This window comes from Lactuca virosa, chromosome 2 (genome assembly GCF_052849685.1).
Source record: "Lactuca virosa cultivar CGN04683 chromosome 2, Lactuca_virosa_CGN04683_v6, whole genome shotgun sequence".
Taxonomy (NCBI): Eukaryota; Viridiplantae; Streptophyta; class Magnoliopsida; order Asterales; family Asteraceae; genus Lactuca; species Lactuca virosa.
Genome location: NC_136427.1, coordinates 314,533,658 through 314,552,240, shown reverse-complemented (window position 1 = coordinate 314,552,240; position 18,583 = coordinate 314,533,658). Strand labels below are relative to the sequence as shown.

At 43.4% G+C, this 18,583-nt stretch overlaps 1 protein-coding gene across 1 annotated transcript; it reads right to left on the bottom strand.

Annotated features, from left to right (window-relative positions):
• Positions 1–477: 477 nt before the first annotated feature.
• On the bottom strand, positions 478–1,845 carry LOC145161724 (uncharacterized). The gene is made up of 3 exons (XM_079081334.1): positions 1,627–1,845; positions 1,203–1,539; positions 478–1,129 (listed from the first exon to the last, which is right to left on the bottom strand). The coding sequence occupies exons 1-3, from the start codon at positions 1,766–1,768 to the stop codon at positions 613–615; spliced, it is 996 nt and encodes a 331-aa protein (XP_078937460.1). The 5' UTR covers positions 1,769–1,845; the 3' UTR covers positions 478–612.
• Between the last annotated feature and the right edge of the window lie 16,738 nt (positions 1,846–18,583).

Here is an 18,583-nt window from a genome sequence, read left to right as displayed (position 1 = left end):
TTTCTTTCCGGTTCGTCCTGGGCATTTGAATATTCAGGACCGGCCCTAATTATAATTATTATATTAAATTATTATATGAAAAAAAAAAAAAATACCACAAATTGACATTTATCAAAATAAAGAAGAACATACCTTGTGATAAAAAAAATTATTTATTAGGAAGGATTTCATTTATTTGTTCCAGGAATAACAATTAAGTAATCAAAATCTCATCTGAGGGAGCAAGCAAAGCAACTAAGCAAGTGGGTGTTGCGTGTGAGATCTCTAAACCCAAACCAAACAGATCTTTTCCCGACAGAAAAGAGAAAGAGAAAGAGGGCCACATCAATTGCAAGATGGGACCAAAATCCTGCCCATCATGGCATCATCACACTCCAAATCCTGAGTGTGAGTGAATTTCAAGATTTCAACTTTGGGGGCCACAGCAGCAAGCATTCAACCAGCTAACAATTAAAGATCAACCCTAACCCTACTACATTGGTTCATCAATTCATCTATTCATTATTATTATTATTATTATTATTATTATTATTATTATTACCGACATATTTCTGCAAAACGCACCTAGAATTCAGAAACAATGAACATAAACTTAACAAAATACTGGATTTCTCAAGTGAACCACTGAAATGCAACAGTGTCTGTAGGTGTAGATGCAAGAGTTGGACTATTGCAAACACTGCCATCGGAGAGTGATGGCATTGTCCTCTGACTCTGTAAAACCCCACATGGTGACGACACTGTTGTTGCTGCTGGGCTAACGCTAATCGAGTCGGATCCGGTGGGGTATGGAGAGGTAGGGCTCGAACCCACCACAACCGCAACCGCAACCGAACTTGGTCCTGGTATTAAGACCTCCGCCAGTGGGCCGCCTGGTGCTGTGCCACAAGAAACAGGGCTTACCAACCCCAAATCCCTTTCATGCTTCCCCAAACCCAAACCCATAGCCATTGACAGATCCAGAGCAGACGAATCTTTAACAACACTGGTTTTGTCGGTGATAAAATCTCTTCTTGGGGTCCCGAAATCTGTAAAATCCCCAAAATCACTATTGAAGATAGAGCAACTTGTCTGCATAATCTGTCGCCATTGTTGCTCATATCCAACTTCCAAGCTCCAATCCGAACCCCTGAAAACATTAATAAGTTGTATCTCATCTAAAAAGCATTGTATTGTGTACAATACTAATACTAATAAATTACCTGTTATTAACAGTTTTGGAATGCATATTACTATCAAGAAACAAAGGGGCTTCAGTGGCAGAAGGCAAAATTGTAGATCCGAGAACTCTACAAGGATTGGAGTGAGTTGATGACTGAGAAGTTGGGTTTGGAAGACGAATCTTGCTGTTGTTTGTTGTTGGGTTTTTAAAAAGTTCCACATGCTTTCTTGAACGTGGACGTCCTCTGTGCATATGACGCTCACAGTATTTCTGATTAGGCGCCACATCTCTTGAACACCTCCATTTTTTGCCGTCCGTTCTTTTACATCTCCCGGGCTCCAGATCTTGTTTCGTTGAATACTTCAACTGGCTTGCCACTAATAACAACACATCAAAATCAAATCATTCCTTATCAACATAACACACAAGGATGAAGAGTTGTAAATGAAGTGATATAAATTTACATGAAGGGAGATTTTGGATGATGGGTAGAAGAAGTTCGTAAGGAATAGGAACAGAGGCGACCATGTACTTGTAGATCATTGCCTGTCTTTCGAGTTCCATCCACTGAGCAGCTGTAAATGGAAACCCCAATGTTGCAGCCATCTCTGTCTGTTTAATCAAATCCAAAATGAGACTGAATAAGAATTTGACTTTGCAAAAAGAAAAGGAAGAAACACCCCATTACCTTTCCTCTATTATTATTATAAGAATAAGAATTTATATATGGACCTTGAAAATTGAAGGCGGTTGGGAAATTAAAAATGTCAAAAGGCTGCAGTGAGAGAAGTGGTAATGTAATATTTTAAAAATAGCATTAAAATTTTTATGTAAAATATAGGGTGTAATTATTCCAAAACTAAAACACGATAAATCGTATTTTTCAAACATTAGAGTAAATCAAAGGTAATTAGTGCGGAAAAAACGATCAGGGGATGTTGTGCAGTTAAGTCGGACCATTTTCTTTGGAACTGGAAGTTCCTAAAAAATGTTAAACTACAAACCGTAAACACAGAGCTTAGTTAGTTCCCCGAAAGACCACATATCATACATAAGATAGAGAATGTTACGGGTCATCCATAGTCTTACTGTCACTATCAACCATGAGCCAATCATGGTCTTTCCTTATCACACCAGCAGCCAAATCCTAGTCTTATGTATAAGTGCCAAGAGTCACCTCTCGGTCTTCCTCGCGAGCATCACAAAGACAACTAACAACATACAAATAATTCTCGACGGCTAGACCCTGGTCTTGCATACAATTTGCCAGGAGTCACCACTTGGTCTTCCATGCATATGTCAGGGACCACCACCTGGTCTTCCATGCAAGTATCACATAGACAACTAGCACCCAACATTATATAGTGAGAAGACTCACCTTAACCTTAAAGACAAGATAAACCACCCACTCGAACCGATGATATCAAGACTCCCTTTGCTAAACATATCCACAAAAAAAACCCTAATTAACAATTAAGGAAATAACTGGCCCACGGAAGTTATAGGCTCACAATTAATCCTCCTTTGGGCAAAAGACCATTTTGCACTTCCCATACTAAGTCCCAACATGGTTGACCAAAATTCAAACTGGCCAAAAGTCAACAGTCAACACTCACTTGACTTACGCCCTACGTAACTAATCTACGCCCTGCGTAGAGCCCCTGATCCCAAAACTTCTATTAAGCTCTTAATGCAACAAACCAAATTCTCAAACTCCCAGATCTGATCTAAATGAATGTCTTAATGGATAAAGTTTCTGACTTTATCCCTTTGCATGGTCAGGATGAACACATAACCAAACTCTAAGCATTTTGCTCAATAACTCAGGCATGGATGGATGAGAGTGCCCAAGCTTTGTAACGACCCAAAAATCAAGGGTAAAATTTTTTATTTTTATTATAGTTAAAACACAAATACCATTTAAATTCAACCATTCAAAACATTGTTTAATAAAAACATTTATCAGAGTTTCATCCCAAACTCACGTAATGCGGAAAACACGGGTGTGTGCGCTACGATCAAGCCGGGCCCATCCTTTCAAAACTGATGATACCTGAAACCATAAACAAAACTGTAAGCACGAAACTTAGTGAGTTCCCCAGAGCATACCCCACACAATCCACATAACCACATAATCCGTGTTAGCTATATCAGTTACATAAACCATATCAATCACATAAGCCATGCATATAATCATATAAGGAAGCCGAGGAAACCCTCCAAGGTCTTACTCCCGGTGCCATAGGAACCCCCTCATAGTCTTAGCCCACTGTCATGGGAACCCCAACATGGTCTTCACTAACTACCATACATACAAACATATAAGGATGCACTGGAAACCCTCCAGGGTCTTACTTCGGGTGCCATGGGAACCCCCACATGGTCTTAACCCAAGGATGTCATGGAAACCCTCCAAGGTCTTACACCCAAGTGCCTCGGGATCACCCCGAGGTCTTTACTAAGGATGTCATGGAAACTCTCCAAGGTCTTACACCCAAGTGCCTCGGGAACCCCCCGAGGTCTTTCATGTAAGTATCATATAGACAACTAGCATACCACATACCACACAATCAACTATCATACCACACATAACCAATTGCAATGGGAACCCCCGCATGGTCTTCACATAAATACATAATGTATCAATAGCACATCCGCAATAATCATCACAACTAGATAAATGGGCCGGCCTTGGTGCCTTAGACCCATTGGTATGGTGAGGAGACTCACCTCACACTGCTGAAGTCCCGCAGATAAAACTCTAGCTGCTAAATGACAAACTCCCGAGCTGTCCATATCAAAACAACACCCAATTAACCATTTGGGTTTCAATGTATAACCATAAATCCACACTTGGGGTAAAAGGACCATTTTACCCCTTATCTAGCTTGGTTCAAAACCAAGGCCCAACTCACACTATGAAGGCCCAAAAGCCAAATAATCAACCAAGGCCCAACATATGGCCCAATTTTCCAAATTGGGCCCAAACCTCTACATGGTCTTATCTTAAGGCCCAACCATTTATTCTAGTCCAAACACTTGGCATTCCGATGGTCCAATATCTCATAATCATCAAGGCCCAATTATGGCCCACCTATGGCCTAATTTTCCAAATTGGGCCCAAGCCTTTCCAATGGGCCTTATTCTAAAGCACAATAATTTCCTTAGTCCATAAAATTGTTCTCATTTGGCCCATGAAGGCCCACATCAAGTCAGTCTAAGAAATGGCCCAACAAGAACGCAAACCTAATTAGGGGTTTTCACATAAAATGACAATTAGGGTTAAGTGTTCTTACTTAACCCATTAAGGACTTAATCCATTAAGTCCATCGCCCTACTAGGCCAAACACAAAACATGATCGGGCATAAGCCATAACATCAATCCAATGGTCCAAAACACGGGTTCCGATAATTCCAAACTAACAAATCCAAAATTAGTGTTTTCTAAACCCTAATTAGGGTTTCCAACCCAATTGTGTGACAATTAGTCCATTTGTTAACTTTTAGGTCAAATTAGGGTTTCGTTAGGTTGAGTACCACCCACTGCCACCTCGAGAGGTGGTGGTTGACGGCGGCACACGACGGTAGCCACCACCTTGTGGTGGTGGTGGTTATGATTTTTTGCCCAAAACAGCATCAAAAGCATTCCAATCATCAGATCAAACGCACAGATAAGCCCACAACCATCGGAGATGGTGGCTAGTGGTGGCGGAATGGCGGCAACCACCATGGTCGGCGGCCATGGTGGTTGTTCTCGGTTTTCTGGCCAACAATTATGCCCGCAATGAATCACAGCGCAAGGGAACTCACATACAATCGACGCATACTCCAAGGTGCGCACAACAACCCCTCCCTCGGAATGGTGAAGGTTGACCGGAGCGGCTAACAAGAACCGTATGGACGGAGGAGGACATGCCAGTTGAGGCATAGCACGGAAGAATAGAGAGAAAGGCTGTGACCGAGAACGTCAGCAGCAGCAGAAAGGACGCCCGTTTGCGGCCCTTATCGTCGTCGGTAACGTGAGCAATGATGGCGCTGAGTGGCAACTCACATCGGTGACAAAGGAATCGGCCTGGAACGGTAGTGCTTGGCAGTCTTGCCTAATCAGAAACGAGAAGGAAGGATGGTGCGGCTGGAGATTCCCGAACGGCGGCCGTTGAAGGCAAGGAATAGGGTGGCGGCTAAGGAAGTGTACCCTAGGGTTAGGGTTTGCATTAAGAAACGAGGGAGGGAAGGGTACCAGGTTTAATTCTCATGTCCCTATTCAAACATCATTTCCATTTTCCAAGTTCAGTCCCTCACCACCATATCTTTTTCAAACTAAGCCCAAAATTTACCCTTTAGCCCCTGCCTCTAAAAATCCTTTCATAATAAATCCGATATTTACCAAACACCCTCTGACTTCTGAAAATCTTTACAAAATAAATCCCAGAATTACACTTTAACCCCCGAACATCCAAATTATATCATTTAACTCCCTGAAACCAACACCCTGCTAAATTATTATGAATTTTAGGGCTACTATAAGATAATATAAATATAAATTTATATCTTGGGGTTTGGAGTTATTATTTAATTACTTAATTTTAAATGGAATGTTACAACTCCCCCCCACTTAAATCAGATTTCGTCCTCGAAATCATTCCTTACCATTCCTGACACGCCAAACAACTTGAGCAACACGACCACAACCATAAGCCTACCCTAGCCTTTCCAAGGCAACCAAAGCCATCCCTCGCAGGGTTCTAAAACCCGAAGATGAACGAATTCCTTGCAATATGATCACATCTACTCAGTCTGAAATCTGTAGTCTCGAGATGGTCTGTCTCCCTAACAGACCGCCCACACTGAATCGTTGCTGAATTCATTGCACTTATCTCCCAACTGGCTACTCAACTTCTAATAACTAGATATTCCCACTAAATATAGAGTCACAAACCAAACTTCCCTACAAAATACAAATACTTGACAGAAGCTCAGGTAACCCTTCGAGTAGAAGACTTATCCCTGCAACGGTTCGACTCAGACGAGAGCTGCGGAATAGGGTCAAATCAACCACTCTGAGATTATTTAATCCCAACTGCAAACAACTTAGCGTATACCCCTAAGATAAGCAACTCCACACACAGACCCCAAATCACTGAAACCATTCCAAGTCATCTTGCTGCCACATACCTGCTTTCCTTAAGAACAACCGAGACCTCCCTGGTCCCAACTTGTCTGCTAACTGTCCAAAACACCGGACACCTACCCGATTGCTGAGCCAAAATACACACACATAATAGCCTCGCGTGCCTTCTGAAAAGAATTCCGGCTGGCAAGACTTGATCAAAAACACCTTGCTACCAAAACTTATGCTAGAGGTATGAATGTTACATGACTCACCGCAGCCTCATATCATATACGATCACCAACTACCCATCTTTTCCTGATTCCAACATGTCGTGGCTCTATTACAGATAGAACCAACCCGAGACACCTCACAACGGCTTAAGCTACCATCGAACCAACCATTCATTACCCCGGAATCCTGCATTTGACGCCCTTGGCATATAGATTCCCCAAATCTCATTTCACTGATACGAAATCCTACACTTGCATAATGCACCACGACTTCCCGACATCCCTTACTTGACCGATGAGTAAATACCCTTAAGCCATTCCTCGAGACTACCAGTCCCACACCTGGTCTAACCACCAGATTCCTAAGAGATCGTTATTGAGGCTACCCAGCCTAGACTCCTCTGCGTCACATACTGATTATCCACATGATCCTGCAACTGAAGATCTAAAACCTTGACTCAACAGTCTCTACCAGTTCCATCCTAAATTCCCATAATCATCTGGGCTCGCCCGCGGACCCCAAGGGTCCTCATCCTAGAGCAGAGAGTAATTCCTTGCCAACCCTGGCCGGTGTGCCCGAAGCACGAGCTGATCTCCCTTTCATGCTTGTGACCATCACATAATTAGTCTAATTCGGACCGATGAATACTACGATCCTATCGCAGCCTAACACTAATTCCATCTAACCATGCTTACCACCCATGGCCTTTCTACACTCCACTATCACATCGTCACACCTCTCGAGCCGAATCTTATATCCCATCAGGAGTTCGGGTCGCACCTATGGATTCCCACTACTCACTATGCATAATCAAGGCGATGCCATCCGACGATTGGGAGTTTCTTGAACTCCCACCAACACAACCTAGGCCCAAGCAGCCACTTGTTTCTCCCCCACTTGGACTCGACGATGCTCTTTCACCTCTTACGCCTTATGGATCTCCGATCCATTTCCATCAATATGCATGACCTGCCCATATCCTGCGCCGAACAACACAAGCGCCCCATAGTTATCCAAACACAATGATCACTCGGCTTTGGAAATCTTGAAGAATACTATTGTATTTTTAACCAATCAGATGATCCAATAACTTCCCAAGGTGCCCTTTTACCAAGGAAATCCGAAGGCAAATACAAATTTACCACCATCTTACTGCTGCCTATGGACTGGTATATGCTACGGGCTACCCCACAGACTTACAACACTCTCTCCTCATCACAACTGTCCAACATCTTACCGTCGATCCATCAGATCGGACACCCTAAGTCGAGCATCCAATCGCAATGTCACCTGCTGACACGATCAATCCTGATCCTGGAGCGATAACTCCATCGTACAGCTTCCCACATGTGTCGTGCAAACTCCAGCCATACTGGCCTCTCAAATGTTGTTCAGAAGTCTTGGGTCTCTTCCCGATACCCACCACTAAATGCCCATGACCTGAACCTCTCTTCTCGAGGTACTCCAAGTTGATCTTCCGCCATCGGGCTATAGGATCCACATCATTCAGGGTATTGCACCTTGACACACTCCCCAACTCAATCGTCAACGGCTGAACTGCAATAGCTGGAGCAACCTCTGCTCTAAACCGGGCTACAAATTACCCCCAAGACATAGTCTCCAATCCCAAAAGTGCAATAGATCGCACAATCAATCCTTGCCACCTGATACAAGAGATCCAAGGCGAACTCAAAATCCTGGCAGTCCTTCCACTAACTGGCTCACTACCGAAGTCGGGACCAAACCATGGTCCTTCCCCTTATGTGCTCATCCTCATTCTGCACAGTAGCTATTTCCACGGTCCAAGCATAACCAAGAATTCTCCTTCCCATAGGCTTCTTAGATTCTCCAAGACTCTCACCGATTTGAGTATGGATCCTGTGCTTTCAGTAGTACGGGCTCAATACTACCTTCCATACCTTTCAGTAGCACAAAGCAAGCAACATTCAGACAACAGAAAACTAACCAACATACTCCAATCAAGCAATTCTATCCACACATATAATTCGCAATCAGGTAAATCCTGTCACTAATCTCATCCTAGGCTTACCCTAGGGTAATCTCCGAACCATGAAACTATCATACAACGTTCGGCCCATATACGAGAACTCAAGGTATCCACATCCACCCTCACTGACGGCTTCCTTTTGCATGCAAATTATACACAGATCAGGAAATAAGGCCAAATCAATTATTCTAAGGCTATAAGATCCTAACCGTATACAATTTTCAAAGCATACACTTAGCAGTTACCAATACCAATAATCATCCTCATTCTAGCATGGCATCCAGTATCCCCAAGGCTACAAGCATCACATATCAGGTCACTCTATCGCTGACTACTCAGCACTAGCATGCAAGTCTACCAGCTCATGCAACATATAAAGGCATCTCTCCTAGCCCTAACTAGCATGCGATTCACAGATTCATAGATCAAGTCATAACAGATAACATATATGGGTATTCTGGGGAAAACTTACTTGAGCTCAGCCGATTGCATGAACTACACCCTTTCTTGTCTTAGAAAACTCTTTCCTTGAAAACATTTTTCTTTTGAAAACTGTACAGATCCTCAGTTTGAGTTCAGACACACCCGAAAGTAAGTCCGAATCCCTCTAAACCAAGGCTCTGATACCAACCTATAACGACCCAAAAATCAAGGGTAAAATTTTTTATTTTTATTATAGTTAAAACACAAATACCATTTAAATCCAACCATTCAAAACATTGTTTAATAAAAACATTTATAAGAGTTTCATCCCAAACTCACATAATGCGGAAAACACGGGTGTGTGCACTGCGATCAAGCCGGGTCCATCCTTTCAAAACTGATGATTTTCATAAACCATAAAGAAAATTGTAAGCACGAAGTTTAGCGAGTTCCCAGAGCATACCCCACACAATCCACATAACCACATAATCTGTGTTAGCTATATCAACTACATAAACCATATCAATCACATAAGCCATACATATAATCATATAAGGAAGCCGTGGAAACCCTCCAAGGTCTTACTCTGGGTGCCATAAGAACCCCCTCATGGTCTTAGCCCACTGTCATGGGAACCCCCACATGGTCTTCACTAACTACCATACAAACCATACATACAAACATATAAGGATGCACTGGAAACCCTCCAGGGTCTTACTTCGGGTGTCATTGGAACCCCCACATGGTCTTAACCCAAGGATGCCATGGAAACCCTCCAAGGTCTTATACCCAAGTGCCTCGGGATCCCCCCGAGGTCTTTACTAAGGATGTCATGGAAACCCTCCAAGGTCTTACACCTAAGTGCCTCGGGAACCCCTCGAGGTCTTTCATGCAAGTATCACAGAGACAACTAGCATACCACATACCACACAATCAACTAGCATACCACACATAACCAATTCCCAAGGGAACCCCCGCATGTTCTTCACATAAATACATAATATATCAATAGCATATCCGTAATAATCATCATAACTAGATAAATGGGCCGACGTTGGTGCCTTAGACCCATTGGTATGGTGAGGAGACTCACCTCACACTGCTGAAGTCCCGCGGATAAAACTCTAGCTGATAAATGACAGACTCCTGAGCTGCCCATATCAAAACAACACCCAATTAACCATTTAGGTTTCAATGTATAACCATAAATCCACACTTGGGGTAAAAGGACCATTTTACCCCAAACCTAGCTTGGTTCAAAACCAAGGCCCAACTCACACTCTGAAGGACCAAAAGCCAAATAATCAACCAAGGCCCAACATATGGCCTAATTTTCCAAATTGGGCCCAAGCCTCGACATGGTCTTATCTTAAGGCCCACCCATTTATTCTAGTCCAAACACTTGACATTCCGATGGTCCAATATCTCATAATCATCAAGTCCCAATTATGGCCCACCTATGGACCAATTTTCCAAATTGGTCCCAAGCCTTTCCAATGGGCCTTATCCTAAAGACCAATAATTTCCTTAGTCCATAAAATTGTTCCCATTTGGCCCATTAAGGCCCACAGCAAGTCAGTCCAAGAAATGGCCCAACAAGAACGCAAACCTAATTAGGGGTTTTCACATAAAATGACGATTAGGGTTAAGTGTTCTTACTTAACCCATTAATGACTTAATCCATTAAGTCCATCGCCCCACTAGGCCAAACACACAACGTGATCGGGCATATGCCATAACATCAATCCAATGGTCCAAAACACGGGTTCCGATAATTCCAAACTAACAAATCCAAAATCAGGGTTTTCTAAACCCTGATTAGGGTTTCCAACCCAATCGCGTGCCAATTAGTCCATTTGTTAACTTTTAGGTCAAATTAGGGTTTCATTAGGTCGAGCACCATCCACTGCCACCTCGGGCGATGGTGGTCAACGACGGCACACAACGGCGGCCACCACCTTATGGTGGTGGTGGTTATGATTTTTGGCCCAAAACAGCATCAAAAGCATTCCAATCATCAGATCAAACGCACACATAAGCCCACAGCCACCGGAGATGGTGGCCAGTGGTGGCGGAATGGCGACAACCACCATGGTCGGCGACTATGGTGGTTGTTCTCGGTTTTCTGGCCAATAATTATGGCCACAACGAATCACCGCGCAAGGGAAATCACATAAAATCGACGCACACTCCAAGGTGCGCACAAAAAACCCTCCCTCGGAATGGTGAAGGTTGACCGGAGCGGCTAACAAGAACAGTATGGGCACCGGCGGACATGCCAGTTGAGGCATAGCATGGAAGAATGGAGAGAAGGGTTGTGACCGAGAACGTCAGCAGCAATAGTGGAAAGGACGTCCATTCGCGGCCCTTATCGTCGTCGATAACGTGAGAAATGATGGCGCTGAGTGGCAACTCAAATCGGCGGCAAAGGCATCGGCCTGGAACGGTAGTGCTTGGCGGTCTTGCCTGATCGGAAACAAGATGGAAGGGTGGTGCGGCTGGAGCTTCCCAAACGGCGGCGGTTGAAGGCAAGGAATAAGGTGGCGGCTGAGGAAGTGTACCCTAGGGTTAGGGTTTGCATTAAGAAACGAGGAAGGGAAGGGTACCGGGTTTAATTCCCGTGTCCCTATTCAAACATCATTTCCATTTTTCCAAGTTCAGTCCCTCACCACCATATCTTTTTCAAACTAAGCCCATAATTTACCCTTTAGCCCCTGCCTCTAAAAATCCTTTCATAATAAGTCCAATATTTACGAAATACCCCCTGACTTCTGAAAATCTTTACAAAATAAATCCCGGAATTACACTTCAACCCCCGAATATCCAAATTATATCATTTAACTCCCCGAAACCAACACCCTGCTAAATTATTATGAATTTTAGGGCTACTATAAGATAATATAAATATAAATTTATATCTTGGGGTTTAGAGTTATTATTTAATTACTTAATTTTAAATGGAATGCTACAAGCTCTCATTTTTATGACTCTATATCCTCAAAACATCAGAAGGAGGCATTCAAACGGTCTCGAGTAACTTATACTCACAAGGACCAAGATTATGGGAAACAAAGCATAAAAACCGATGAAATAATTAGATCTGACAAAAGGAACATCAAGATGCAAGTTTTATACCTATTGAAGATAGGTGATGAAGTGTAAAGTTTGGATCTACAAATCTTAGAGCTCACACTTGCTTCTCTAATTGAATCCTTCTTCAAGAATGCACACAAAAATCACACTAGTGCTTCCAAAACTCACAATTGGTGTCTAGGGTTTCAAAAGACCGATATAAGGTAACAGAGGTTGGTAACAGGAAGGGTTCCAAGAAGTTAGAGTCCTTAAATAAGGCTCAAAACCTTAGGGTTAGGGTTTTGGTCAGTAGTGGCTACGCCCTTCGTAGCAAGACTTATGCCATGTGTAGATCATTAAAATCGTGTTCCTCATTCAACATCTACGCCCTGCGTAGCTTGCCTGTGCCCTACATAGGGCACCCCCAACTTCCAATTCAACTTCAAACATCCATAACTTGTTCGTTTTAACTCCGTTTTTGACATTATTTATATGAAAGAAAAGGTATTGAAGAGCCCCTCCCCCCCCCCAATTCTATCTAGTTACATTTGGCTTAATACATGTCAAACTAAAACCATAATCCATGAAAGAAGCCCAACATATAAATTTTCCGATTTTACACTTTGGTTCCAGCACACAAGTCAAGGACTTAGATCTCATACCCAATATTATCAACCTTCAAAAAGGTCTTGTAACATCCCAAATTTCATGACCAAAAATTTCATAATCAAAACCGGTATGTCAAATAACCAAAACATGTCATAGAAAAATAATATCAGAGTACAACTCCCAAAGATCTCATATTGCGGAAAGCATAGTGTGATGTGTTGCGATCACTGTTGGCTCCTTTCCTTTCGAAGAAGAAGTACCTGAAACCAAAACTTAAAATTATAAGCACGAAGCTTAGTGAGTTCCCCCATCATACCACATACCATACATACATAACAATCAAGCATATTTGGGTGCTTGCAGCCCCTTCGGTCTCTTTCAACCGGTACTGGGTATATTTCAACTCCTTCGGTCTCTTTCAACCGGTACTGGGCATATCTCAACCCCTTCGATCTCTTTCAACCGGTACTAGGTATGTCTCAACCCCTTCGTTCTCTCTTTAACCAATACTGCCGAGCATATCTGGGTGCTGGCCTATCCATTTGGTGTCTTTCAACCGGTTACGGGGTCTATTTCACCCCTACCACTGCCATATATTATCCTAGCATATAAATCACATACTGCCTAGCATATTTGGGTGCTAGCCTACCCCTTCGGTCTCTTTCAACCGGTTACAGGGTCTATTTCACCCCTCCCTACCACTACCAAATAATATCATAACATACAAGCATATAAGTCGCAACATATAGTCGCATACCATACAATTATCACAAAGACAATCATCTCACTATAAACAAAAATAAGTGGGCCGACATTGGTGCCTTCGACCCACTGATACCGGGAAGGTAACTCACATCGAATACTGGAAAGCAACTGAATAGTCCCCGGCTCCGAATATCAATCCAACTCAATCCCCTAAACATAAAAGATTTCCTTAATATCAATCCAACTCATAACCCCTTTAGGGTCAACTTTGGTCAAAGTCAAAGTCAAATTCAATGATCCGAGTTGACTCAACTCGTCGAGTTGTCCTTTAACTCGCCGAGTTTCCCTGAATCATAGAATCATGACATCGCGATCCAACTTGTCGAATTTTCCTCCAAATCGTCGAGTTCTTTCTTTTCACCAGAATTAGGACATTTCAAATCAACTCGTCGAGTTCCTTCATGAACTCGTCGAGTTCCTTAGTCTGTTAACCCCTTCTTAACTCATTAAGCCATTATTCTTCACATCTAAACCCTATACCTCAGATCTGGACTGGAAATGCCTCTAGAAGGGTAAAGTTTCCAACTTTACCCACTAATGTCATTCCTAAAGAGATTAAGCTCAAACCCTAAACCAAAAAGGCCAAAGTCTTAATCCAAGAGCCACCACAACTACAAGATAGACCATGAGGTTATAGATCTGGACTCTAGGGATTAAAAGATCACGTAAAGTCCCAAAGTTTTCTACATGCATGGCCCTTAGAAGCTCCAAAAGGCCAAAATGATGGTCTAATGGTTACATGGGACTTCCATGGCCATAAAGTTGGCACCTTTATGCCATGAATACCCCTCAAGACCCCAGATCTGAATTATTCTCCAGTTGGGACGTCCAAATCCCAAGAATCATATCATTTGGACCAAAAGCAAGCAAAGAACTCTAAATTGGATATCTAAATGACCACAAGACAATGTTCAAGCTTTATACCAACAAAATATCATGGATGAGGCAAGGATTCTGGATGTATAATCTCCTTCTTGTGTCTTCAAGCTTTTCCTTCTTTCAAAGGCTTCAAAACACACCAAAAACACCCCAAAATGGCTCACAATCACTCAAAGTAGCTTTAGGGTTTCGAGATTTGGGGTTAGGGACTTGGAGGCTGGAAATGAGGCTAAACCCTAGGGCTTAAGTTGTTTAAATAGGGTGCAAATCCCGGAAATTAGGGTTTCATATCTGCGAGCCAACTCGTCGAGTTGAGACCTCCCAACTCGTCGAGTTGGTCACTAAAAACGCGCGGTCCAAAACCTCTACACTCGATGAGTCTGGGGCCTCCAACTCGTCGAGTTGCTCTATAAAAATGAATAAATTATAAGTTAGATACATACCAGGAACCAGGCGTTTCAATTCTCCCCCACTTGTCTTAGACTTTGTCCTCAAAGTCTTTTGTCTCGAATAATCCTGGATAATGCTATCTCATCTCCTCCTCTGGCTCCCATGTCCACTCTGACCCCTTGCGGTGCAGCCACTACACCTATACTAACTACACAACCTTGTTCCACAAGGTTTTCTCCTTCCGATCCAGAATCGCCACTGGCCTCTCAACGTAGTTCAGGCGGTCATCCACCTGAATATCCTCTAAGGGCACCACTGCGAAATCATCCACTAAGCATTTCCATAGCTGGGAAACATGAAAAGTACTATGGATCTGGCTAAGCTCGGCTGGCAGATCCAGTGGATACGTAACCTGGCCCACCCGGGCCAAAACCCTGAACAAACCAATGTACTTGGGGCCAAACTTTTCCCTCTTCCTGAACCGGATGACACCTTTCCAAGGTGAAACCTTCAGGAGAACCATATCCCCTACTTGAAACTCTAGGTCCGACCGGCGCTTGTCGACATAGCTTTTCTGCCGAATCTGAGCAGTCTGGAGCCTGCTCCAGAACTGTTGGATCATCTCAGTAGTCTTGAGTACCACTTCAGTACTCCCCATGAATCTCTTACCGACCTCGCCCCAACAGATTGGGGTCCTATATTTCCTCCCGTAGAGCATCTCGAAGGGAGGTCGATCTATGCTAGCGTGATAACTGTTGTTATATGAAAATTCCGCTAACGGAAGGTACGTATCCCAACTTCCACCAAAATCCAATACACATGCATGTAGCATATCCTCCAGAGTCTGAATTGTCCTCTCACTCTGCCCATCCGTCTGAGGGTGAAAAGTTGTACTGAAGTGGAGACGAGTACCTAACTCGTCATGAAATTTCTTCTAGAATATGGAAGTGAATAGCACATCCCTGTCAGAAATAACAGAAACTGACACCCCATGCCGAGCTACTACCTCCCTGATGTAAATGTCTGCCAGCTTCTCGACCGAAATACTTTCCTCAATCGGTATAAAATGGGCACTCTTGGTCAATTGATCCACGATGACCCATATCGCGTCGACTCCGTGCGCCGTCCAAGGTAACTTCGTAATGAAGTCCATATTGATCTCCTCCCACTTCCACACAGGAATATCCAACGGCTGCATCTTGACGTGCGGTCTCTGGTACTCTGCTTTGACTTTCTTGCAAGTCAAGCATCTCTCAACGTACCAGGCTACATCCCGCTTCATGCAGGGCCACCAATAGTCAGGACGAAGATCCCTATACATCTTCATCGCCCCGAGATGGATAGAAAATCTAGATTTGTGCGCTTCTTCCATCATAACCTGGCGCACACCTCCAAGATATGGAACCTAAACTCTCCAATGAAGTGTCAACAATATGCGACTATCGTAATCGAAGGAAGCCACCTGCCCCACAATGTGCTCACTTTTCCGGTGCTCTTCCTTCATAGCCTCTACCTGTGCCTCCCAAATTCGTTCCAGCAACGGAGTAATCCCTGTGATCCTCAAGCATATATCACAAATCGGGGCCGCGACCGTCTTGCGGATGAGAGCATCGGCCACCACATTGGCCTTCCCCGGATGGTAAAGGATCTCGCAATCATAATCCTTCACCACATCCAACCAACGTCGCTACCTCATGTTCAGATTTGGCTGATCCATCAGGTATCTCAGGCTCTTGTGGTCCGTGTAAATGGTACAACGGACCCCATAGAGGTAGTGTCGCCAAATCTTGAGGGAAAAAACAACTGCCCCCAACTCCAGGTCGTGTGTCGGGTAATTTGCCTCGTGAGGCTTCAACTACCTCGATGCGTAAGCGATGACGTGCCCTCTCTGCATCAAAACTGCAACTAAACCCGTGATAGACGCGTCACAATACACTACAAAGTCCTCAACGCCCTCTGGCAGGGTCAATATCGGTGCCTCGCACAACTTCTGGCTCAAAGTCTCGAAAGTTGCCTGCTGCTCAAGCCCCAGTGGAATGTCGTCGACTTCTTGGTTAGCCGGGTCAGTGGAACAACAATCTTGGAGAAATCCTGGATGAATCTCTGGTAATAACCCGCCAGGCCAAGAAAACTCCGAATCTCAGATGGAGACCTCGGAACCTCCCATCTCATCATAACCTCTACCTTGGCCGGATCAACCAGTATACCGTTCTCGTTGACAAGGTGCCCTAAAAACTGCACCTCGTGCAACCAAAACTCGCACTTGGAGAACTTATTGAAAAGTATCTCCCTCCTCAATGTCTCAAGAACCTCCCTCAAGTGCTCCTCGTGCTGCTCCTGAGTCTTGGAGTAAACCAAGATATCATCGATCAACACTATCACAGACCGATCCAGCATCGGTCTGCACACGCGGTTCATGAGATCCATGAATGCGGCAGGAGCATTGGTGATCCTAAAAGACTTCACCACGAACTCTTAATGACCATATCGAGTCTAAAAGGCTGTCTTTTGCACATCTTCACCCCTGACTCTCATCTGGTGATAACCCGATCACAAATCAATCTTAGAGAACCAACATGTAACGCTCGTGTTTCTAGGCTAGGCATTAATATTGACATAATGGTATAGGTTAACCTTTGTGACTGATTTTGGAGAAATGAAAAGGAATTATGTGAATATTATGTGTTTTATGTGTTTTATGCTTAATTATTAGGGTTTAAATAATTAAGAATAAAAATGAGCGTCAAAAATTAAATTTTAGATAAAGCAGATATCTATTAAGAAACTTGTGGTGGGCGTGACAAGGATTACGGATATATAAAGAATGCTGAAATCCGAGTTATAACGAAGAAGTTATGACTTGTCGTAGTCTTCGAACCTCGCAGATTGTAACACGTGTCTTCTCTTCGCTGCTTCGGATCCGGACCCTCGCCTGCGGACCCCACCTCCTTAGCCAACCTTCGGACCCGGACTTCGGTCCAATCAGGGACTGCCACCTGATCCCTCGCATGCGCAGCCCACGTGACTACTCTTCGGATCTGCTGCCGCGTGGACTCTTCTCATCCGTCCGATCAGCAGCTTCGGACCCTATAAATAGAAGGGTATGCGAACCCTCCCGGTTACTTTTGAGATTTTGCCATATTTAGCCTCTTTTTCCATATTTTCTTCATCTTAACATTCCCCGAAGCCCCGGTATCGATTCTAACACCCGGAATACGCCACGAAGTGCCCGAGAAGCCCGAAAAATTTATCTTTTCGGTTTTGAAGCCCGACCTTTCGCAAAGCCCGGTTTCTCAATAAAACTCTCGGTTTTATTAGAAACGATCGTTTTAGGAAACGAATTGCTGCCCGATTTTCATTAAATCAGGTGAGTGTGTAGTTACTTTCACCTTACACATATATATGAAGTATTTTATATAAAATAGGTGCTGTGTGAATATTTATTGTTTGTTTATTTGAGTTGGATGTTGAAGGTGTGATTTATACATGTTTTTAAATAATTTAAACTGTATATGTATTTTTATCTACAAAAATGTTGGGTCAAACATGGGTAGATGAAATAATGGGTGTGTGATGAAAGGTGAGTTGGATAAAGGAGATGATCAATAATATTGATCATAAGTTGAGGGTGAGTGGTGAAAGGAGATCATAAGTTGAGGGTGAGTGGTGAAATATGAGATAAGCCCTTACCCAAACGGTGACCCCCATCATTCAGCAGAGTAGGGATGACAACCATGGACTATTCTAGATGGTCTGTGGAACACTAGCAGGCCCGCAACCTGTAGGTGTAATGAACTATATGTTCATTTTGAGTACTCTAAAAACCCATTGACATGTATGACAGGGGTGAATACTGTCAATAATACTGTCAATAAATAAGAGCTATGAATTTAGCCCCTGTTGTATAAACCATGGTGATGGTGTGACCTTG